Here is a 25,645-nt window from a genome sequence, read left to right as displayed (position 1 = left end):
TCCGATAGACCCCCATATACCATATTAGATTATGCCATATTAAAAGAGAGTCACCATTTTCAACCGATTTCCAGACTTTTTAATGTGTCCAGTGCATTCAGAGCCGGATGTAAAGCAGCATATTATCAGAGATGGGAGGCAGCATTTTGAGCAACCCTATTCACCAACACAAATAGATTACCAGCCTGTTCCCAATCATTAGCTAACTCCCAAAATACCAGTTAGACACCGCTTCCACCCTCCCCGTGATCCAATTCACTGACACAATATTGTTGATAAAAATATTGTTAGTACAAAAACTGTGTCAAAAATATTGTTTACCACAATATCGTGCTCTATACTTATAATGGTGAGTCCAAAAATATCAGGAAAAAATATAGTTGACACTAATATTGAACAAAAATAGACAAAAAATCGATTGTTTAATATAGAGTTTAAAGTAGTAAATGTTATTGATATTTTACATATATTACTATGAATGTAAATTGCATATAAATATAATATAATTAATAAAAATATTTACATTACCTTATAATTTTTTTATATTTTAAATTGATTAATATGACTACATCATGGAAAATGGATTGTCCGTATACCTACCATGACGGAGGAGGGAAAGGGCAACAAGAGAGGTCACAAACCTCTTCTTGGTAAGGACTGGACACTTTGCATGATTTTAGATGTTTCATGGCAACAAATATGTGACTTCACTAAGCGAATTATGGATTTTATGAATGCTTGAGACATGCCATATTCATGACCCAACTATTAACAAGTGGTACTGCGAGTACAGATGGCCATCAGGCATAATGGATATTATCTTGCAGCTCCAAGATTACTATGGGAAATGTAGTTTATATTGTGAGTGAAATGTTCAAGAGAGTATTTAAACACCTGCAGTTTGTGAAGCAATTCCTATGATTAAGGCATTTACACCAAAACGCGTCAAGAGCTTGCATGTTTGGAATCTGCAATCTTTCAATAAATGCTCTGTGAAGTCTGGAACTGGGCTGTGGCACTTCAGTTTGATATATATCTATATCCACCAAAGATGTTCCCCCCTTGACCGGGAGCAGACTTGGTGGAAAATTAAAATGCAGCACAGAAAGAATTACCGTTGAATGGCGATTCTTTCTGTGCTGTGTATATATATATATATATATATATATATATATATATATACACATACACGCATATAGATATATGTGTGTGTGTATAGAAAATACAGACAGAACAAAACCATAAAAAATATAAACAGTTGATAAAGAAAAAATATATTAATGTAGATAAGAAATAAAATATTGATTGAAAAATACAAAAAACAATTACTAAAAATACTACGAATATTAACCCCTTTGCTGCTAGGCCTCCCATGTGCTAAGCCTTTTTTTTTTAGCTTTTTGCCACATAGGGTATCCACGGTTTGTGGATTCCCCTAGAGGGAACCGAGAAATTGGCCAAAATACAGCTAATTTGGGGTTTTCCTTTAGGAAAAATGGGACAAAAGTGCTGCAGAAGAAAGTGTCAGGTTTTTTCCCTTCAAAAGGTATCAACAAAGGGTTTGTGGTGCTAAAATCACCATCTTCCCAGCTTTCAGGAACAGGCATACCTTTGTCAGAAAACCAACATTTCCTACACACTTTTGCCATTTTACTGTGCCTATTGCTTCACTTGTGTGGGTAGGCCCAGTACTCGGGACAGGAAAAGGCCGAAAACGCAATGTCGACATCAAATCTTTCCAATAAAAAAGGACCCTTTTCTCACAAAGTGCCTAGTTGTGGATTTTGGACCCTAGCTCTGCCGGCACTTCAGGAAACCTAGCAAACCTATACATTTTTTAAAACTATACACCCAGGGGAATCTAGGATGGGGTGACTTATGTGGCTCTCACCAGGTTCTGTTACCCAGAATCCCTTGCAAACCTCAAACATTTGTCAAGAAAATACATTGTTCTCACATTTCTGTGATGGAAAGTTCTGGAATCTTTATGGAGCCACAAACTTCCATACACCCAGCATTTCCCCAAGTTTCCTGATACAAAATGGTACCTCACTTGGGTAGGTAGTCCTAGTACCCACAATAAGAAACAGCCCAAAAAGCATCTTGGACACGTCACATTTTTCCAGTGAAAACTGCCCCTTTTTTCACAATGTGCCTAGCTGTGGATTTTGGACCCTAGCTCTGCCGGCACCTTAGGAAACCTAGCAAACCTATACATGTTTGGAAACTAGACATCCAGGAAAATCCAGGATGGGGTGACTTGTGTGGCCCTCACCAGGTTCTGTTACACAGAATCCCTTGCAAAGCCCAAACTTTGTAAAAAAAAAAACAACACATTTTCCTCACATTTCGTTGTGGGAAAGTTGTGCGATCACTGGGCTGACACAAAGTTCCTGCCACCCAGTGTTCCCCCAGGTCTCCCGATAAAAATGGTACCTCCCTTGTGTGGGTGGGCCAAATACCTGTGACAGGGAAGGGCCCAAAACGTATTGTGGAGACATAAAAATGATCGATCACAAAATGCCCTGGTTTGCAAGGGGGGCACCTGCGGTTTTTGTCCCGGCTCAGCGGCCATCTAGGGAATTCTACCAAACTCTCACATTTCTGAAAACTAGACACCAGGGGCATGGAGGTGTGACTTGCGTGGATCCCCCAACATTTTCTTACCCAGAATCCCCTGCAAACCTAAAATTTAGCTGAAAACAAATCACATTTTTCTCACATTTCTGTGTGGGAAAGTTGTGGGATCACTGGGCTGACACAAATTTCGTACCATCCAGCGTTCCCCCAGGTTTCCTGATAAAAATTATACCTCACTTGTGTGGGTGGGCCAAGTACCTGTGGCAGGGAAGGGCCCAAAACATATTGTGGAGACATCAAAATTATCTATCACAAAGAGACCTGGTTTTGCAAGGGGGCCACCTGTGTTTTTGGTCTTGTGCTCCACGCCCATCTAGGAAAACCTACTAAACCCAGACATTTCTGAAAACTAGACAGCCGGGGGAGTTCAGAGAAGTATGGCTCACGTGAATTCCCCAATGTTCTCCCCAGAATCCCCTGCAAACCTCAAATTTAGCTAAACAAATCACATTTTCCTCACATTTCTGTCTGAGAACACCGCGCCGGCACAATGATACCTCTCCCGTGTGTTTCGGTGCTCGGGGGCTGAGATAGCCCCACGAGCACCGAAACAGTGAAACTGAAACTAAGTTTCAGTTTCATTTTCAATGTAATGACGTCAGCGTACCATGAGTACGGTCGTCATTACATTGGAAATTTAAAAACAGCCTTGGGAGGTTGGGGAAGCTCTTCTCTGCCTCCCGAGGACAAAAAAAAGTAAATCCCTCTGCTGTTTGCAGTGGAGAGATTTAGTGCTCATGTGCACATGACGGAATGGTTCCGTCATGAGCACACGAGCACGGATGATCATGATGGTACCATTCCATCGTGAGCACCAAAGGGGTTATAATAAATGTAAAAATACATACAAATAATATAAAAAATTAAAAAATTAAATAATGAATGCTATCAAATCTATTTAACCAATATTATGACAACGTTAGGAGTCTAAGAATATTAAATATACTATTCACACTCTAGTTTATGCAACAGTAGGGGAAGTACTGGACTTTGGAGCAGTTGAATTTACTATTTCTACTCCAGTCACTGCAATATTAGGGAAAGATCTGGACTTCGGAGGAGTTAGATTGATCTTTCCCACTCCAATTTAAGCAACAGTAGGTAAAGCGTTGGACTTCGAAGGGTGAAGTTTACTATTTCCACTGCAGTCTAAACAACAGTATGGAAAGTGTTGGACTTCGGAGGGGTTATATTTTTCTATTCCAACTCCAAACACCTCAACAGTAGGGAAAGTGTTGGACAGCCACCGCGAGTACGGCGGTCATAGGACCGCCATACTCATAAAAAGGTCCTAAGTCACAATTTGAATATATTTAAACTTAGAAAGCACTCTTTTTGTTATAGTCTGTAGATATTTCCATGAATGGGTTCCAGTTCTCTGACTATCAGTGATGACAAAGGAGTCATGGCCAATGAAGGAGACAAATTTCATCCCACTTCACTACATTTTGTAGCAGAAAAACTCCAGAAAGTTATTTCCTACTCCCACAGAGTACTTTCTCATGTTCAATAAGATTGACAAGCTTCAGAACTAAAATACAGAACTATTATGCTGCCTCCTTTCTGTGGATTCCTTTGCTCATTCAAAGTGGTAAAGAGTAACGGAAGCCTGATTTTTCCTCATGGCCATTTTGAACTCCTCAGCCATGGTAAATCGGAGAAGGGCATTTCCATAGGTCAGGTGGGATTGGGTTAAGAAGTGGGAAGTGTCTTTTCAAGTAGTTGCAATATCCTCGGGTTCAATATTTATTTGGAAAGATGGAAGTATATTTTGTCCAATGCTGGTTCATATTGTCTGGCAAAATGATGGGCAATTTCTCCTAGAATTGCACAATTCATGGTGAATTAAGGTACAAAATGTATTGCCATTGAGGGCTCAATTCACCGTAGGTATTAAAATCTTCCATCGAGATTTGTTGGCAATTCCCGTTGCTGTTAATGATTAACGTGGTGCATGTCATAGGCAACTTCAAGTACACTAGGTGACTCTCTTCAGATATTTACCATACCAAAAGCTTTAAATCTGCAATGATGTGCTCTTTTGTGCAAAACATTTCATGCAGACCTCCAAACCCCCATAAATAACCCCCCTACCACTTAACATTTGACCAATATGCCATGAGAGAAGCAAATAACTTAACATGTTTATTTTTCCTTTCTTTTCAAAACTTGTTAAAATGTCTTTGAAGAGACCCCTCTCCTTGCCAAAATTGTATGATAGTTATTTCCCTAGCTTTCTGCAACAGGAAACCTAACTATCACGCACATCTTCACTGTTTAATAACTTCAACTCCTTCGCACTCTAGAACAATTACCTAGATTTCTACATCTGACATCCTTTGCTCTAACCTTTTACAACATTGACAAAACACCCCAAAAATCCTAGACTCTAAATTCTACATCACCGATTCTGGACTATGTTAGACCCTTAAATCTTTTCTAGTGATTGAGTGCCAACAGCGACTCCAACCCATGGACTCTTTCAGTCATTACTGACATAAACATATCCACTTTATTTATGATGGTAAAAATGGGTCCAGCACCATCAACCCAAAATTGCTTACCAAAAGTGAAAGTTAGCCATATGTTACAATTATATGGCAGTTCCTCTCTGTATTCTGGAGAAGTGTCATGAAGGCTTTTAGAAGCAATTTGTTCCATTGATAAATCCAAATGAGCCTGGAACCAAATTTTACCTGGCTCTTTGTACATAACCATACGGACATTAGACAGACCTTGTTCACATTCTAAAGGCTATTTTGGAACGCAGGTTTCAGTCTTTGCAGTGTACTCTGCTACATAATCACTTGCTTTTGGGGGAGAAGGGGTCTGTAGCGTAGTTCACTGACATAATAGCGATGTCAAAAATATAGAAGTAAAAAATATTGATGAAAAAATATAGAATGCAAAAATATTGACTCCCTATACTTAAACAGGTAAGTCCAAAAATATCGGAAAAAAATACTGATGTAAAAAATGTAGTTGTACAAAATATCGATTTATATATATATATAAAATGAAATAATAAATATTAAATATGTTACATAATAAAATTCATATAAAAAAGAAAGTAGATTTAATATCGATTTTAACAAAAACTTAATAAAAAAAGTTACACATATACATAATAATTAATATATATATATACTTTAAAACAATTAAGTATAATGTATTTTATAATTTTAAAATTATATAAACATTTACAAATATATATATATATATTTCCAATACGAGTGCTCAGCACTTGAGGGTGCACTCGAGAAACCGCAATCTATTATGTAGGGCAATGCCGGCACTTCAACCTCTCAGTTTATCCTGACGCGTTTCGTATGATTCCTTAATCATAGGCCCACTCCACAATTTGCATAGCAGCTGACACTTTATTTAAAATTTCTCCAACTTTTGCAGGCCTTACTATGTAATGTGATTCTAGAATATTTAGCCCGCAGTGTATGCTGCGCCGAGCCCTCTATGACCACTAACAAAATGTCTGGGATAGTATAACATACGTGTCTCTGACACTGTGTCTCTCTCCCTCTGGTGCTATATGTGATATGAAAAGAACAATGTGAATCATGAAGCTCAACAATATTGTTAACCCTGGTGTCTTTGGATTCTAGCTAAGGTGCTCTACAATTTATGTCTGTGATATAATCAACATGTTCATCAAGCTTCTCATCAAACATGCAAGGACTATATGAATCTAAGAAAAGCTTTTTTGCGTTACGTAGATACTTGCATTTTTGCCTTTTTTACATTTGTCTATGGCGATGAGAGTATTTTAATCTCAATGTTGCTTCCTCAGGGTAGGTCCTTTATAGCTGTTCTTGGCGTATCTCAGTCTGTGGAAGGGAGACCATCTTTGAGGTGCAGACTCCGATTTGTTCACTTCCAACTTATAACTCCTCCCACAGAATACTGAAGGATGTCATCGAGTTGCTTGTTTTACAGGAGTCTTTCACCCAGAATGCATGTGCTTTTCTCTCATCCTTTTCTTAAGGTTGTCTTCACATTCTGACAGAGATTAAAAATCATATATTTTTTGTACAAAGACCTTGTTCTTTAAGAAAGCACTTTTTTGAATATTTAATATACAGAAAATGTTCGCCAATAAAAATGTCATTACCTTTGCAGAGCCATCCATCAATTTTCCCAAAAGTCAGAAGACCTCTAAGAAATCTACAGGCTAGCAGTTTTATGATAAACGTCAGTGAGTGGGGATAATGAGGCCCATTCTGCATTGAACCTCGAGGGTCCAGAAATTAGGAATTACTGAGGGGAAAGGGTTGATTCCACCTCCAACACCCCAGTGAATTCCTTAGTTTGGGACGGAGTTTTCACCTGCTTTAAGGAGGGCCGGTAACTGCTGCTATCTGCTCCATCGGAATTAAGAGACTACGCCTAATGATGGCCAAGGTGTTCCAAGATTTCACTGCTTTACTATTCCTTTTCAAAACGTTTCAGAGGAATTTTCAAACTCCAAAAAATAACCTTTCTGCCTAAGATCTGACCTCTTAGACCCAATATGCATATTTATTTATTTCGCTTTTGTATAGTGTATTCGTGACTGTGAGCAAGTGTGCGTGATTGCTCCACATATTGGATAGACACATATAAAAATATACATAACATATTAGAAATAACAGGAGATATCTACAAAGGGCAAGTGGGGCTTCACTTCAACATGCTTTTTTTTCAACATTTCTCAAAATGTATTTTAATGGTGAGTTATCTTCCTTTGAATTTCAAATCTTATTGGTTTTTGCAAAATATATTTTGGGGTGTATGGCTCAAGCACGTTTCCTGAATCACTAAATATTAGTTATTCTTATTGTGTTTTTTACTAACAATTGGTGGAAAAGGTGGAATGGAGATTAAAGACATGAAATGTTTGTGTAGTCTATTTCCATTTTATTTCAATAATGTACAACCTTGATGCCTCTCTTGCTGGGTTAGAGACGCTAGACACTTGCAGTGTAACAGTATGCAAAGGATGTGACTGTAAACACCCAGCACATTATAAACTACAGTGTGAAAGAAACATTTTCTCAAGAATGAAAGCAACAGGCGTTGGCCTCCACATGTTCCCATTTATTAGCTTCAACCCTAAGTTCAAATCACCACCTTATTCTAAGGTAGTGCTTCTTTGAGCGCAGCCCTCATAAGTCCAAGAAGGAACCACCTAATATCTCTTATTATATATGCTTTTCTGGAGTCAAAATGTTTGACCAAAAAACAGGAATTGGTTGTTAAAGGTGAAGGGGGTATATTGAAGTAGTGATGAGCTGGGGGGATAAAGTGTGGCAAGAGAGTCAGGGCCATTGCTGCATTAAGGTCACGGTAGGCAGCTGCCTTATGGTGCTACCACAATAGGCCACAAAAGGGTGCCAGATTGCCATGTTCCCTATAGGAGAAATGGTGTGTAAATACTATACTACCATTCTGCCTATGGACCTTAAATCCTTCTATGTGGTGGTGCTTAAATCCTTATATCTGTGAATCGTTCTACCTTGTGCAAATGTTGTGCTCCATAAAGCGATATCTGATGATTCGAAATTCAGAACTGAGGCTCATCAACAAATGTATACACTCAAAAAAACATAAAGCACATTAGGCTCCACAATAAGGTTTCAAACCATAGAGGTGTAATAAAGGTTAAAAGTTGACAAACGACAAAATTAAATTAGTATTGATTAATCAAATATGAATGCATCAATTATTATGTCGTTCAAACCAAGATCATAAGAAAGAGGACTAACCAGCATGGAGTCTAGCAAAAGGGAAGGTTTGAGTAAAGTCAGTTTTTCCATAAATTCCCTAAATCTCCTACTCTGCTCTAAACTGCATCAAAACGCAGTCTGTCTCCAATCTACGTTACACTAGCTCATATCGCACAATTCTATGTAATCAGGTTAGAGTTACAATGATGTGCTTATTAGCTTAAATCACACATTTCTAACAGGCAATAAATACACTTACACATAGTTCTCATTAAACAATCTAATCAGGCTAGAGCGAAATATACCACTTGTGTGCTCAATAGCTTCTCAAGACCTTCCACAACACAGCTCTTATTTACATCCTTCAAACTTACATTATCTGCAACAAAATGAGATACAGGGACCAGCCTGTACTCTGCAGGTGACTTCGTGAATATGTTTATAACGTTCCATGATTATCACAAAGGAAAGAAAGCAAAAGAAGATTGCATTCAATAATTAGAACTCCAGCCTCACTTGGAAATGAAATGTTAAGAGTCACAAACTAAGATGGCAGTCAACGTTAGCCATTTTATAATGCAAGCCTACATTAGCTATGGTCAATCTCAATATGAATAAACATGCATTCTCTTCTACAATTTACGTTTGCTTCTTTGCACTAATGTCGATTTAATGTTGCAACATTTAATATAACAATCTAAATGTCAGGGTTATGTAGAGAAAAGTCCTATCTGTATCATTCCAGCAGTAAAACGAAGCTATATGATCTTGTGTGCGAATACATGAAATAAATAGAAAGAACCAAAATCAATAACCTGGCTAATAAATGGATTTTTGCATGATTTTGGCCAGACACACTGACATACGCAAGAAAGAGTACATATGGGCCCAATTATTTATTTTTAATATGAATGTTGGTCCCTCGAGAAGTACATCAAACGTTCTCAGGGTAAATGTGCAGTTCTTATGTAACTGATGCTTTCTTGCGTATGTGACGCGTATTTAACGGTCCCTGCTATGCGCATCGAACTCAGCTGAGTTTAGGACCCAGGGAAGCTGACCAGGCGTATGGGCTGCGATAGCCAACGGAGGCATTGTAAAGTACACTTCATTGATTTTCATACTGATGGAGGCGACGGCGTGATATCTGTTCCTCTTTCCAGCGTCTCTAATCCTGCTCTGAAGAGAGGCAGCTGTGGTAACCAAATGTACCGCTAACATACATAGAGCACGGGTGCAGCCACAGAAACAGCCAGGATGCCGCGGCGGTGGGGTTTTCGCACAACGTTCCTATGTGTGACCCTTATTAACTCAGGTAAATGACGTGAATTAACTCCGAAAAATCATGGCGCTTTACCAGTTACAAGTTATGTTTGCGTGGTTCCTGCTAAGTATAGAGCTTCATTTTACATGGCACGCGTAACTTCTAAAACAAATACTTTCTAACGGGGTCCTTCTTTTCACAGTTCTTCTTATGTTTAAAGTTGAATGTATAGCATATAAGGAAGGATTGGAAATGCAGTGCGCACAACAGAGCGATAGTGTTTTTGAAACAGAAATAACAGCATTGATGCTAACATTACCGATTCCTTTGCACTAAACAATGCTGTGTTCTCAGTAATTTTCTGCCTAACATTAGGTATGTTGTCAGTTGTTCTCCCCCGGGCGCCTCGTGCTTTCGTATCGCGTTTGTGCAAAGCATTTCCAAACAAGTTTTGGCACTTTCTGGAAAGCACTGTAACGAACCCAATGTTAAATTGTCAAATCCGAACTGACGTGTTGGCTCAGGTTCCCCACTACATTAAGAGGCGCGGTGAGTAAGCGCACCGCCCTAAACGCTAGTGATGAAGCGCGGAGAGCAACAGCACGGCGACCGCAGGGGTTAATTATTTTTTTACAGGTAAAGAGAAATAACATAGAATAAGGGGCGTTAATATGACTAAAAAATACGTCCTTTCAATAATGAAAGCATTCAAATATTCTTCAAAGAGGTGTCTCAGCACAGGAGATGAGTACTTAAAAAAGCCAGTAACTTGCTTGCCTACGTTGTCATGTATTCAGTTTTTTTGGGGTCAACTGTAATTTGAAACAAGCATTGACGAAGCAAAAACCATCAGCACTATGCGAATGTAACCGCTTTGCGTTGTTTGTTGAATATGTGTGACAGCGATGTTGTGTAAGTGCGTGATATTGATCTGCACGCCATACAGGGTTATTATGAGATATCGTGGAGGCAAGACATTGCTTATCTGTAATGTCCTGGTTGTAAACTGGTAATCCTCCTTATTCCGAGTTCCAGACTTCCTCATTCTCGCATCTAGCTGCCTCGGGAGGAGGGTAATTAACGTGAATGCATACATAAGTAATGGAGACCACAGGCCTGAAATGGAATCTAAAGCCGCCCTGGCAACAATATTTTAAAAGCTCCTCATTGCAATAAGCGAGATTGTGCAGCAAAAGCGTACCGCACAATCTCTCGATAATCCACTTTTTTTTTAAATTGCTCCACCTCTAAGGTGATTTTCAGTCACATCTTAACCATGGCAATTTATCTGGACAGTTTCGGATGAGAAAATTAAAGGTTATACAGATCCGACAACCCCAATCAGTGGTGCTATAGCTTATGGTAGAGATCTTTCAGGTTGAGACGCAAACAGTTACATCAATTTTACAGTTCAAGTCTCAGAAAGCAGTAGTGATTTTGGCACAATAGTTTTATCAATATGGATGATGAAATCACTTCATGAGTTAGGAAGCAGCAACTGTAACAGCAAACACTCTCTGGCATCAAGCAAACAACATTTGCCAACAGTTTTCTTGAACTCATTGTGAATTGTCTCTAAGTATCAACTTTTAATAGTTTAAAATAGAAAAATGATGTTTCAAAACATTAGCATGCCATTTTATGAAATAAATACACTTTTTTTTGTAAGTGTTTAATTAAGCAAAAATAAACGAAATTCACCAAAATAAATGCTTGCCCTGCTCATGAAATACAATGTTTGTCCCGGAATGGCAGTTTTTAATTCAACTGCTGTTAGGCCTGGACCTTTTTTGGCTATTTGGGGTAGTTCGCGCTTAGGCCCCTGTAACTTTTTGTCCACATAAGGCAGTGGTTCCCCAACTTTTTTGACCCGAGACTCCCTTGACCTAATTGGCAGTTGGCCGTGGCTCCCTACCATTTTTTTTACCGGGGTGCCGCGGCGCACACTTTGGGAACCACTGGTCGACATGAAGAATCAAGCCTAGACGTGATGAAGGATTCAGAGAGTAGCTATCACCATCATAAAACTTTATTTGCAATCACAAAGATCTTATAAAGTACATCTCAATGCATACAACACCATCATAGAGTAGCATAAAGCACTCCCACTAAAAGTAACCAGGCTAGAGAAAGGCTCCAGGAGCTCTGTGGCGTTACAAGACGTTTATGTGGTGTGGGCTCTGATGAACCCAAGATGGCTCACCAGATCCCATCTACCCAGTGTTTTAAGTGGGCTGGGTCCTGCCGGTGCAGTTCTAAAAAGCAGGTGTCAAGATGGGTCCCTATCAGGCTCTCCATTTTTGCCTTCAGCCTCAGGATGAAAAAAAAAAAATCTTAACTCTGTAGCAGTCACTTCACTGCCTTTGAGGTAACTCCAAAGAGACTCGTTTTAGTTCTTTCACAGTCTCATCATTTCAGAACTGAATCATTTTCAATATTATATACAACAAAGCCATAGTTGTTGCTTATTTGTGTTATGCCACTAAGAATCATTGGCACAGCCAATAGTCCTGGCTTGTTGTAGGTGTAAAGTTGCTTGCTGTGTTATATATCTGGATGCAATGACAGAAGCAGCAAATTACCAGTCAGGCAGCACACTATGCTAACCACAGATTAAGCCACGCCCTTTATTACATTGGCAACGCCATTTTTTCCATCCCACTTAAAGCCCTGCATTTACATAAATGTAGGAGTACTTCACCCGTCATACTAGCTGCATGAGTGTTGGCTCATTCGCTTCAAAGTCGTATTTTTCCTCCCACCCCACACCCCCCTTTTCGCCCTCAAATTCTTGGTGTAATGAATATTCACTAACAATTTGGCAAAATAACTTCCAAGTGTAATTGTGCTTGAACTGTAATGGGAAACCAGAGCTACAGGGTCCCTTTGAAACAGCAGCACGGCCTAAAACAGATTGATGTGGTGCAACGCGCACAACAGTCAGAATTAATTTAAAGACCCTCCCGCTGTTCTCCAAACATTGCAGCCTTTTATTGCATTTCTTAAACAAGAAAAACTGATTGGACGTATAGTTTACTACATTTCTTTAAAAAGACCCTTCTTTTGAATAAATAAGCAGGGCTTGGTGTTTTCATTTCACCTTTTTAACTTTTCACATAATTTTTTAACATACAAAAAGACATTAAATTCATGTCATATAGAAAGAACAGACATATCCATTCAACATTACATCAAAGAATAAACAAATAATTGACATTTAGAAGTTACATGACAAAAAACATTAATGATGACGAATAAACAGAAATGACCAGTCCTTGAGTTGGAAAAAGCAAGAATGTAACGGTGCAGACCAATTTACAATTTAAGTTGCTGACACCTGCTACACACAGCTAGTCGATAAACAGAATACAACTGGCATACTGCCTTGTTTGTTCACTGTATCAATCAGTGCCATACTAATTATTTTGTCCAGATGTGAGGGTCGACGCGTTTCGGAACCCTATTGTCATTGGAGGGTTCTCATCAGGACCAGGACTCGGTCGAACTCTAAAATGTAATGAGAACGATACACTAGTATGAATAGGGCTGTGCGACTTATTTACCTTATTTTTGGATGCGCCACTGTAGCACATAGTCTTACCTTTTATCTAAAAAGTTGAGGAATGCCCAAGCTGCTGGTAATTGGGTTCGGATTGTGTCAGACTATTCAGAGGATTTGTCTGAAAAAAGTGATGTAAATGGCTCTATGTTAGGGTGCACTCACATGAGACCAGCCACAAGATGACATTAATTGAGAAGAGTTCATGAAAAAGAGCCCATGACATTGTACTCTATGAATAAACTATGCACGGACTTGCCTGTGTTCTTTCGCAACTGTTGCCGGCGTGGCACCACTTTCTGCAATGTGCATGGTATTACAGGGACCAATTAAATCAGCGTGTGCGTTGTTGCACTGCCTGACAAAATGTAGAACAAGCATTTACAATGCAATGGTCTCGGCATTGGTAAAGTTAGAGCTATTGGCATTGCTCATGACATTATTTTTGTTTATGTTTTTGTTTTTAAAACATTTAACCCCTTCGGTGCTCATGATGGAACGGTTCCGTCATGAGCCACGGTTGAGCTGTGCTCATGACGGAACCGTTCCGTCATGACCACGCCCGCGCAAGAAACCGTCAGCACAGCGGCGGAATTTGCGCAGCATGGAAGGGGTTAAAGAAACGGCATTGTTATTTACAATGTCAATAGCTTAATCTGTGTGTGGGTGCAAATGCAATAGGTCTCGCATTTGAGAGTGATTAAGCTATTGACATTGTAAATAACAATGCCGTTTCTTTAAATGTTTTAAAAGCAAAAACATAAACAAAAATAATGTCATGAGCAACGCCAATAGCTCTAACTTTACCAATGCCGAGACCATTGCATTGTAAATGCTTGTTGAGCTGAGTAAGTGATGTCTATGTTTTAGGTTTAATATCCTGTATTTTTTCTTATTAAATTATTCTTCATATTGTGTCTTTCGTCTTTCGTGTTAGTTTATGATTTAAGCTATGGGTTATCTTCCACGTGTTGAAGTATGCGTTAGAGTACCTCCATTCACCAGTGCCGTTCTGTGTGAGAATAGCGCTTGTTGTAATCAGAGCCGTGGTGAAAGACGGGGAAACGAGTTTGCTGGTGCACAGGGCACTTTTTGCTCGTCCTTGTGCACAATGCACCGCTGACGCGGGCACCATTAAGTGGTGCCCCCTTGCTGCTCAAGTCAGATGCTGGCTCTGAGGAGGGCCCGAGTCCAGTAAGGGGCCAGCCTCGGGCAGACACTTCCTGATATTAGCAAGGCCTGAAATGATGGATTTGCCGCCTCTGCCTTTGAACGCAGCCCTGCTTGGACTGGTCTTTGATGGGAACTCATTTCTGTCTGTGATTGATGGCTGCGCCCTGGAGCTGTACTCTGAAGGCATTTCACTGGGTGTGGGGGGAGTGCTCCCCGGGAGGGCTTACTGCCTCCAAGTGGTAAATTGAGGGGAGGGGTTGGAGTGTGAGGAGGTGGGTGGGGTGAATAGGAGGGGGCTCGGGTTGGCTCAGCCCGTAAAGCGTTGCGCCAAATGATCACAAAGAGGAGGGGTCAGGCCCACGTGATCAACTGGTTGGGGTGCAAGGGGGTCTGTTTGCTGTTACTGCAACACAGACCACCCCACAGAACTGCAGCAGAGGGACACTGGCAGGCAGCGCTCGGGACGGGCCAGACCCTAATCTCATTACACTGTTTATCATCTGGAGCAGCGCGCGCTGGCTGTGTACTGTCCGACGGCTCGCAGCACAGGCCACATGAGAGAGTCTGAAGGGGCTCCCAGGCCGAAACACTCTAGTTTCAGCACGGGGGGGCCTGGCGCGACGTGATGCCATCATCATCATAATAATAATATACTTATAACAATAACATCAATAACGAAACAGTAATAATATCAATCACGAAACAGTAATAATATTAATCTCCAAACAAAAACAACAGTGACTATTATCGTTGTGAGTATGAATCATTTGCTCCGGGTACGCGTATGCACTAAAGCGCTAAAGATGTCAAAGTACACACCCACTTTGCACTCAGACTGGGTGGGAGCTGCTGCCTTTGGAGAGTGTTAGTGTTAAAGCACCTGGAAAGTGAGGGCGTGGAAGCGCTGCAGAAGATGAGTGGTTCAGGGCATGTCACCTCCCTACTGTTATCCGTCTGGACTCCTGACGCGATAACGTATCCTCTCCCACAGCAGTGATTAGTGTTAGACTATATATTTTATGAGGCGATGCATGTATTAAATAAGGAACCTCTCCCCCTCCTGCTGGAGCAGTGAGGGGGGCTTCTTGCGGCCTGCAGACGAGGGAGTGGCAATATTGCATTTACATAGCGCTTTCTAACCCTGGCGAGGCACATACAGATACCCCTGACACAAGGTGGGAGGAGACAGGGCGATGGCGGGGAGAAGAAAGGTGGGGGGCCTTGTGAAAGAAATAAACAATGGGAAGCCCTCTTGGTCTCTGTGCTGCGCGCTGCACGCCGAGAGCCCTGCTTGTCTGCCTCTGCCAGTCCCCGCTTTGACTTTGCTGCTGGGCAGGGTGAATTCTCACAGGTCATCTGTTCCTGTTGGATTAATTTGATTCAGCGTTTAGAAAACGAGGGCTGGGTGTCGAGCCTGCTAATAGCTCTCTGCTGATGACGTTGTGGTTGGTCAGTGGTTCGTTTCGTTCTCTCCTTAATAAATGAGACACAAGCCGGCGCCATCCTGCCACCAAAGTGCTATAATCTTAAAATATTTTTTAAATGACTTCATTTTCTCTAACTTAAAAAAACAAGCCGAGGGCACCGGAAGACACCACCGCCTTTCTCCGAGGCACAGCAGAAAATGCCTCGGAGAAACGCCACGTCCTTTTCGGATTTGGGGGCGCGTTTTGCTGTTGTCTCCTCCCTGAGACTTCTCGCAAAAAACACGCCCCCCGATCCGAAAAGGACGGGGCTTCAACGGAGTGACTGGACCTCTTCTCCAGTGGCTGGCCAGCATTTAAGAGGCCAGCCAATGGAGAACAGGAGAGAAGAGGGGCGGGTGCAAGCCCCTCTTCTCAAAGTCACTCAAACTCATTAAATCTCGGAGCGAGACTGCGCAAGCGCAGCCTTTCGCAGCCGAGACCTAAAAATGATACGGGTTACAATCGTACCCATTATTGTTTATTTAAACCCATTTGAAATTGCGCTAAACCGAAAAAGAAGAAGAGACGAAACCACTTACTTTGGCGGTTTTTTAATTTAAATCGCCGTCAGTCAAATAATCAAGGCATCTCACTCTCTGGTATGCCACGACTCCTATCGGGTCAAAATGATAATCGGGTGTGAGTCATTGTGAGCTAGATGTCAGTATTTTGTGAAGCTCGCGCTCGGCTGGAAAACTTGCCTGCATAAGTAGTTTACGGTTCACTTCTTCCCAGCAACGATCTTCAGCATCCACTGAATGCGGAAGTGAAAACCAGCCTGGTCCGAGCTTGGTTAGTAGAATCCCGTTCACAGTGCGGGTCACGTGATGTACATTAAGAATTCTGGTTACTGTAGTTCTGTGTATGTGATGATTCGTTGAATTAAATTTAAAAGTGAAAATAATGCGGAATGGACCCTCAGTGCATAACGTTTTAAAGAGTGATGATAAAAAATGTCATTTCACAATTTGGCTAATATTAGACAGAGCGAAATGAACTTGCAATTCAGACACTTTGACATGTAATAATCGTGTCAATTCACAGTCTATTTATTTCAGACATCTCATTCAGTCCACTGATAGCCGTGTTGAAGCGCATGATCAAATATGCCTCTCTTTGTAATAGTGTCCTTTCAAGGTCACCTCCTCTGGGATTCGGTTTGATAACACTTAGGACTGTCCATGTGACATCTTTTTCTGGATGTTTGAGTGCCGCGGGAGACCGCAACAAAGGCTTTTGCACATAGCACTTTACTCCGAGCCCCTGCCCAGACTCGAAAGCACCCTGCACTTTGTGGCTGGTCCCTGGATGGACAAATAAATCGACGGCGGCGGTCCCGCTTCGCGGGAGACCGCAACAAAGGCTTTTGCACATAGCACTTTACTCCGAGCCCCTGCCCAGACTCGAAAGCACCCTGCACTTTGTGGCTGGTCCCTGGAGGGACGAATAAATCGACGGCGACGGTCCCGCTTCGCGGGAGACCGCAACAAAGGCTTTTGCACATAGCACTTTACTCCGAGCCCCTGCCCAGACTCGAAAGCACCCTGCACTTTGTGGCTGGTCCCTGGAGGGACAAATAAATCGACGGCGGCGGTCCCGCTTCGCGGGAGACCGCAACAAAGGGTTTTGCACATAGTACTTTACTCCGAGCCCCTGCCCAGACTCGAAAGCACCCTGCACTTTGTGGCTGGTCCCTGGAGGGACAAATAAATCGACGGCGGCGGTCCCGCTTCGCGGGAGATTGCAACAAAGGCTTTTGCACATAGCACTTTACTCCGAGCCCCTGCCCAGACTCGAAAGCACCCTGCACTTTGTGGCTGGTCCCTGGAGGGACGAATAAATCGACGGCGGCGGTCCCGCTTTGCGGGAGACCGCAACAAAGGCTTTTGCACATAGCACTTTACTCCGAGCCCCTGCCCAGACTCGAAAGCACCCTGCACTTTGTGGCTGGTCCCTGGAGGGACGAATAAATCGACGGCGGCGTTCCCGCTTCGCCCGGGCGAAGACCGGGCCAAGATGGGCCCATCATAGCCCGAAGTAGACTGGACTGGGCCACGGCTGTTGAGCCTGTAAGGTACCGTGGTAGGGGGCTACAGCTGATATCGTCTACTGATGTTGAGCTCTTTATTCTTTACGATTTGATTGTAAACGGATCTTTAGTTGTACCAAATATCCACGGAAGTAGGCCCACACCACTCAGGTTAAATTGTGCTAATTATGGGCAAAAGAGAGGCACAAACCGCTCCTCTAAATAGCAATAGGCAGTCTAATACACAAATGCGCTCACACCAGACACTACTCACTTATCTAACAGGGGCTGTGGGAGTAATCGAGCAGCAGATTCTAACGGTAGAGGAGTCATTGGGCATGGCTAATTTAGAGTCTGCTACTAATCCAACAGCTGACAACATCATACAGGGGAGCCTTGATGTACCAATTGAAAGTTCTTTATTAAATACTAATGGGTGCAGTGTGGATATATCAGGCCATATTACAGGAAGTGATTATGATCAGGAAGGCCAACCACCCCCCAAGCGAGCTAGAAACCCTGTTAGCATTACCAAAACAACGGGGAACTTAGGTACATCACCGGCGATATCCCAATTGAAAACACGGAAAAAGGTATACAAAAAGGGTTCACTGCAAGTATCGCAGAAACCAGGGGACAGGGGAAAGCAAACAGGCACCCCGAACACTCATATTGAAAAGGTGGTGATCAAGACAAATGATAAACTGGATTCCCTGGATACTTACATTAGAGCAATACTAGATAACCTAACAAGCAGAATTGGGAAGCTGGAAGATTTAGTACTTACTAGTCTCAGTAAAACACAGCAACTCGTCCAGGATTTATTAGATGTGCATAAGTGTAAGAATGTATCAAGTGATAACAGAGAGAACTGTCAACCTACCGTTATAATACCTACCAGTAACAATGAACAGAGTAGAGGATTACTATGTAGACTAGAGAAAAATTCTATTTCCAATCAAGAGGCTCACCCTAATATCCACTCTTTAGCCCCTGCCATACCCATAAAGCCGCCTGGCCCTAATCTTAATACTATTAATAATGGGCAGGGTAATGAAGGTGAACAGCGTAACAACAACCCGGACCTACCGCCCGCAGCCACCCCCTATGTAGTTGTGTTAACAAACGTACCGAGCTTACAGAAGGGGAGTCCGGAATCATGGGAGAATCTAAGAAACAAATCACTAAACTGGCTAGGCTCTAGGATAGGACTTACAGAAAGGCTGTATGGTGAATTTAAGATGGCCAGAAGGGCATCGTGGATCGGCAAAGGCCGGAAGATCATGAGTGGGGACTGTGTGATACTGACATTTTTAAATCTCCAAAATTAGTCCGTGAAATACTGAACAGAGCTGGGTCTCGTACCATCATCAACCAGGGAATTAATTTGGTACCATTAGGCTTCTTCTACCACCCAGACAGTATCAACAAATTTACTCACTCTAGGGAAGTACCAACCCCGGGTCCTACGAGTCAGTTTAACGTCCCTGTTCACAATCGGTTTGAAACCTTCTCTAACCTTGATTTAGTTGATTGACAACAAATGGGGGAGTCTTGCTGTACAGCTACACTTAACATCATGGATCGGGCATCTAGTACAAGTCACCCTGACTTGCCATCTACTAGCATATTAGACGAGTTACCCGTCCCTAATGATTTGGAAAGTACTGGCCCAGAGCGTAATATAGTGGGCACTAGTATGCTGGAGGGAATCCCTTGCCCAACACAAAACATCTGTTATACTCAGCCTTACATTGAAAATACCGTGATAAACGACACTGGAAGAGTCTTAGAGGATAGGAGCCAAATACTATTCTGGAACATAGCAGGGTTAAAATCCAAGGAAGATAATACTCTGTGGATTGAGTTCATTAACAATTTTAACATTATCAATGTACAAGAGACATGGGTGAAAGATCCTGTACATATCAGTGGATATAAAACATTCCACACACCAGCTATTGCAACTACATCTGGCAGAGCTAAGGGGGGCCTGTGCACATATGTTTCAAATTATCTTATTGTAGGAAAAATTGAATTTATAACCACTGAACCCCATTACCACATAGTGATCCTTCATGTGGATAGAACTTTCTGCTTGACAATTGTGAACTTCTACAACAATTTGACACCCGCTTTAGTAATAGACACTCTGAGATTACTGAGTTGTTCTATACACACTTTAATTACCCGCCTAAAGAAGGAGGTCATTGTGATCTGGGGTGGGGATTTTAATTCCCCCGTCTGTAAACATACTGGTGAAGATGTTTGTGGGTTAACGTACGGAAATGGTGAAAGCTTTGTTCATTTCCCGCATACACTATATGGGGACTCTTTGAATGATATAATGTTTACTTTTGATTTAGGGTTTACTAATAGTCTATGTTCCCCTATGATTCCCTTTACCCCTACTTTTAACGCTCGAGGCTCAACATCCACAATAGATTTTATTTTATCTTCATGTAGATACTCCTCCTGTATTAATAATTTTATGACACATGAGATAGCCTTAAGTGATCACTTTCCCCTTAGCGTAGACGTGACTATGCTCAAACAGAGCTTAAATGCTAGAGTAATAGCCGCTGACAATGTCAAACATATTGCTGGGATTAGGCAAAATGGTTTTGCACTAAAATGGGCCAACGTAGATACTGATGAACTCATTTTACAAATTGTTCTTAACTGTAAAAGCATGCTTTTGACATGCTTAGACGATAACACACCTAGCAATGAGATCAGGGAAAACTTTTTGGCTATCTCAAAATACATAAAAGAGACACTAGGACCTCGACAAGAAATCAAGGCTGGTTTAATGCTGAATGCACAAAAGCATATACTAACCTTAAAAACTGTATTCATGCCCCCGCTAAAACGTTAAAAATATTGAACACATCAGGGAGGCAAGACGTAAGTATAAAATTGTTCTTAAAGATAGTAAGTCTACCTTTAGACAAAATATATGGCGGGCTCAACGCGATGCTGCAGACAGCCGCGATTTTCCTGCCTTTTGGAAGGCGGTAAATTCCCCTTTCATGTTAAATAAATGGAAACGGCAGTTATGGAGATTGCCATTCCGAACCTGAATGGGTAAAACATTATTCTAATTTATATAAAAATCCAATTCTAGAGGACCAAGACTGCACACTCAATACCTTGGGTGTAGTACATGATCTTAGAATGAACTTTACCCTAAACAAGATTACCGTAGCAATCAACTCTAGTCCTGCCGGTAAAGCCCCAGGTCCAGATGGTATTCCTGTGGATCTTTTCAAAGCAAATGTAGCATTATGGGGCCCACTCTTAACTCAGGCCACAAATGCATGCACCGATAGTGGCTTCCTACCATCATGGTACGAATCTGTGATCGTACCAATTTTTAAGAAGGGAGACAGGTTGAACCTAGCTTGTTACCACCCGATTTCGCTGCTGGATTCTACTGCTAAGATTATCGGGCGGGTTTTACTGAATAGATTGCAGACCTGGGCCGATGAACAAGATATCATTAGCGACCTTCAATACGGGTTCCGTGAGGGTCTGGGCACAGTTGAACAGGGTCTAAATCTGCATATTTTAATGGACAAGTACATCAGGGCAAAAAAGGGCAGACTTTTTATGACTTTTGTGGATTTGACGGCAGCCTTCGACTGTGTTATCCATGATAAGTTGTGGGTGATTTTAGAAGGGCTAGGTGTAGACCTATTAATTATTACGTTTTTAAGGGAACTTTATTCTGGAGCAAGGGCTAAGGTGCGATATGGGAGAGGTGGAGAATGCACGAGTCACTTTGGAATTGGGAGAGGTGTGCGGCAGGGCTGTGTCCTTGCCCCATTTCTCTTTACATTGTATATAAACGGTTTGGAATCTATTTTAATCAAAGAGTGCAGGGACCTACCCAAGGTGGGCAAGCGATTAATACCTGCACTCCTGTATGCAGATGATGCAGTTTTAATGGCCCGCACTACTTTTGCACTTCAAGGGGTCGTTAACTCATTTACTAGTTTTATGTCCAATTTGGGACTTTCAATAAACTGCTCTAAAACGTACAAAATGAACTGTGGGGCAGGGACAAACAAGAGTGTCAAAACCATACATATTAACGCCAGTCCAATAGAGCAGACTAAAACATTTTCTTATTTAGGGATTTTATGCGATAGGACAGGGAGATGGATTGAGGCGATTAAAACTAGGCGCCTGCTGTTTGCTAGGGCATTAGCGGCCCTGTCAAACTTCAGCCGCAAACTAGGTAAACGCCGACCGGCTGAACTTTTATACATCTATAAGGCCAAATGAGTGTCTATTGCTACATATGGAGCGGGTGTATGGGGCTATGCAGACTTAAAGGTCTTGCAGACCGCGGAAAATATGTTTCTCAAGTTTCTTTTGGCAGTGCCCCAAAGCAGTTCAAACTATATATGCCATATGGAACTGGGTATTCCATATTTAGAAGACATCATTAAGACTCAACCTGTTCTTCTTTGGCACAGAATCTGGCTGTCAGACGAAACTGGTTTTAACCGTTATTTATTGACTGACGCTCTGAAGTCTGATGGTGTTAAACTTATTAGGTGGCTGGAGTACGTGAAAAGGTTTTTGTCAGATATAGGTCATCTGGAATACTACACAAACCCCTGCTTGATGCATAGTATATCCAGGAAAGAACTCAAGGCTTGTTGTATGGACTATTTGGGCGAAAACAGAACAGCTATAGAGTTGAGAAGACCCACGGTCCAAGCCCATTATCTAACCCTGCCTTCACCTACTATCCAGCTATATTTATCTTTAACTGTGTATGACTTTGATCGTCTCTTGCTGACCCGTTTTAGACTTAATATTTTATTTAGATTCCTAAGTTTTCCAGTGATGAATGACTGGACTAGAGACCTGTGTAAATGCCCCTACGATGACGTTTCATTACAATCCACCATCCACATTATGTTTTTTTTGTAAATTTTACGATGTATCAAGAAAGAGATGGATTGTCCCAGTCTTAAAGAGCTTTGGTTTGAGACGTTGCCGCCCGGCTCTTCTAGCATTGCAATTTTTAGAGAATGAATTTGTTATTGCATCTGTCACTGCATTTCTTAAAAATGTTTTTAGATGTTGGAAATCAATGATAATGTGACTTGCAAATTAGTATTGTGCTGACTAGGAATTTACTGTTTTAAAAAACTTTTTAATATTGTGCTTTGATGGTTATTGTATACTATAACCGAATAAAGTTATTATGATGATGATGATGAGTGCCACGAAATGGGCAACCAAAGGTGCATGAAGCACATTGTTCTTGATTCTAGATCGATGTTGGCTTATTCTGGATCTGATCTCTTGTGTCGTCTTGCCTATGTAAATTAAAGGACAGGGGCAGCAGATGGCATACATTACATTCTTGGTTTTACAGTTCGAAAAATCATTGTGTATCCACTTATCATTCACATTGGTAAATTCTGTTCCTTCTATGGTGGAGCTACAGGCTTGACAATTTCCACATTTGTGGTGACCCAATACCGGTGGTAAGTTCAAAAGGGAACACAATGTGCCACGTTTTTTGGGGGGGGGGGGGTCATCTGATGATTTGCTGGCCAATACTTGCATTCTTTTTAAGTGCAAATAATGGAATCTGGAGGTCCTTATCCAAGTCTTTGATCAAATGCCAGTTCTGGCGTACAATTTTCTTGAATGAGTTTGTGTATGGGCCATATGTAGAGACACAAACCAAACGTTCCTTTGGTTTTTTGAGACGTCTGCAAGAGTGCTTGAGTAGTTTATGTGGATACCCTTTTTCTTTTAGTTTCGCTGTTAAGTTACTTGAATGAATTTTATAGTCTTCTTTTCGAGTGCAGTTCCTTCGGATTCGTAAATACTGGCCATATGGTAGATTCTCTTTAAGGCTTTTTGGGTGATGGCTCCTGAAGTTTAAGGCCGTATTCTTATCTTTTGGTTTCGTAAATAGTGTTGAAATCAATCCGGATTCTGTAGGTCGTATTTCCACATCTAAGAATGTGAGACTCATGGTGCTGTGGTTCATGCTGAATGGGATATCTGGATTTCTTTCATTCAACCACCTGTGAAATCGCAGAAGATCTTCCGCTGTACCTGTCCAAATACACCAGATATCATCTATGTATCGGTACCACTGGGCCACCCAATGGCCAAAGGGGTTGTTGTTATACACATGCCGTTCTTCATACCTGGCCATGTAAAGGACCGCCATTTCCGGCGCGAATGGACATCCCATGGCGGTACCTTTAACTTGAATAAAGAAATCAGATTCAAACTTGAAGTAATTTCTTTTAAGGGCCAATGAGGCAAGAAATATTATTAATTGCGTGGGGACACGATGTGGACGTTCCCTTCCTTCCAGGTACGATTCCAAAACATCCAATGCATCATCCTGGGGAATTTGCGTGTACAAAGACACAACATCCAAAGAAAGTAGTCTGTGCTGGTCCGGATTGAAATCAAAGCCTTCGACCTTATTGATAAAGTCGGTTGAATCTCTCAGGTATGATGTGACGTTGGGCAGAAATTCTTTCAAGAATACATCTATGTATTTGGAAATAGGTTCCAACACTGAGTCGCACCCTGAAACTATGGGGCGACCAGGTGGAACAGTGGCGTTCTTATGAACCTTCGGAAGGAAGTAGATGACCGGTGTCCTGGGATGTTTTTATGTGAGATATTCATGTTCTTTAGGACCCAGAATGCCCAACTCAAGACCTTCACTCACAATGTTCTGAATTTCAGTCTGAATCTGTTTGACAGGATCCAGTTGGATCTTTCTGTACCAAGTTGGATTATGCACATGTTTGTGCCCCTCCTCCAGATATAATTCTCTTGCCCAAACTACCGTGGCTCCGCCTTTATCGGCGGGTTTAATCACCACTTCTTTGTCCTCCTTGAGTTCTTTGCATTTCCAGCACACTCGCTGTCCAAGTTAATGCTTCAGGACGCACCGCTCTTTCTCCCAGCCAAATTCACTGTGATGCGATAGATAGAGAGCAGGAAGTTGACAGAAAACACTCTGCCCAATGTCTTAAAGCACGTACGACGCGTGTTGCGCTGCGGCTGCAATTTCCACGACCCACATCTTGCGCGGTGCCCCTGGCTTCTCATCACGGCGCACCGGGGAGCCGCGGCGCACACTTTGGGAACCACTGACATAAGGTATCCAAGTCAAATTTGCTTCCTTCTTTCCCAACACCATGAGGATTCTAAAGGTACCCAGGGTTTGTGGATTCCCCTGGAGGAGACCCAGAAATTAGCCAAAATACAGCCACATTTTGGTGATTATTTGGAAAACCGCAAAAAAGTGGTGCAGAAGAAAGTGTCAGTTTTTTTTCCCTGCAAATCGTATCAACAAAGGGTTTGTGGTGCTGAAATCACCCTCTTCTCAGCTTTCAGGAACAGGCAGACGTTTGCCAGAAACCCAACATTTCTACACAGTTTTGGCATTTTACTGGGACATGCTGCCTATTTTTGCAATTATTTTATGCTTCCAACATCCTTCCAGTTAGTAGTAGAAATGGGTGTGAAAAGTAGAAAAAAATTCATATTTTAGCAAGGGGTCATTTGTGTAGATACTTCAAGGTTTTTTTTTAATAGAAACTAACAGTTGAATATCTGCTGGACCCTTCTGGTTGCGGGGATATAGAAGAGTCACACCTCCCTGGGCTCCCCTGGGTGTCTAGTTTTCAGAAATATGTGGGTTAGGTAGGTTTCCCTAGATGGCCGCCAAGCTCGGGACCTAAAACGCAGCTTCCCCCCTTGCAAAACAAGGTCATTTTGTGGTCGATT

The 25,645-nt window shown here is 41.8% G+C and overlaps 1 protein-coding gene across 1 annotated transcript in view; it reads left to right on the top strand.

Moving 5' to 3' along the window:
- Positions 1-9,510: 9,510 nt before the first annotated feature.
- The window catches only part of CHRNB3 (cholinergic receptor nicotinic beta 3 subunit), an 864,386-nt gene continuing 848,251 nt past the window's right edge, over positions 9,511-25,645 (top strand). Inside the window, exon 1 of the mRNA XM_085636631.1 lies at positions 9,511-9,675. Within this exon, the coding sequence (XP_085492757.1) occupies positions 9,618-9,675 (58 nt within the window). The 5' untranslated portion in view covers positions 9,511-9,617. The remainder of the gene's footprint in view (positions 9,676-25,645) is intronic.

This window comes from Triturus cristatus, chromosome 2_1 (genome assembly GCF_964204655.1).
Source record: "Triturus cristatus chromosome 2_1, aTriCri1.1, whole genome shotgun sequence".
Lineage (NCBI taxonomy): Eukaryota > Metazoa > Chordata > Amphibia > Caudata > Salamandridae > Triturus > Triturus cristatus.
Note: the sequence above shows the minus strand (reverse complement) of the source record. Positions and strands in the feature narration are given on the sequence as shown.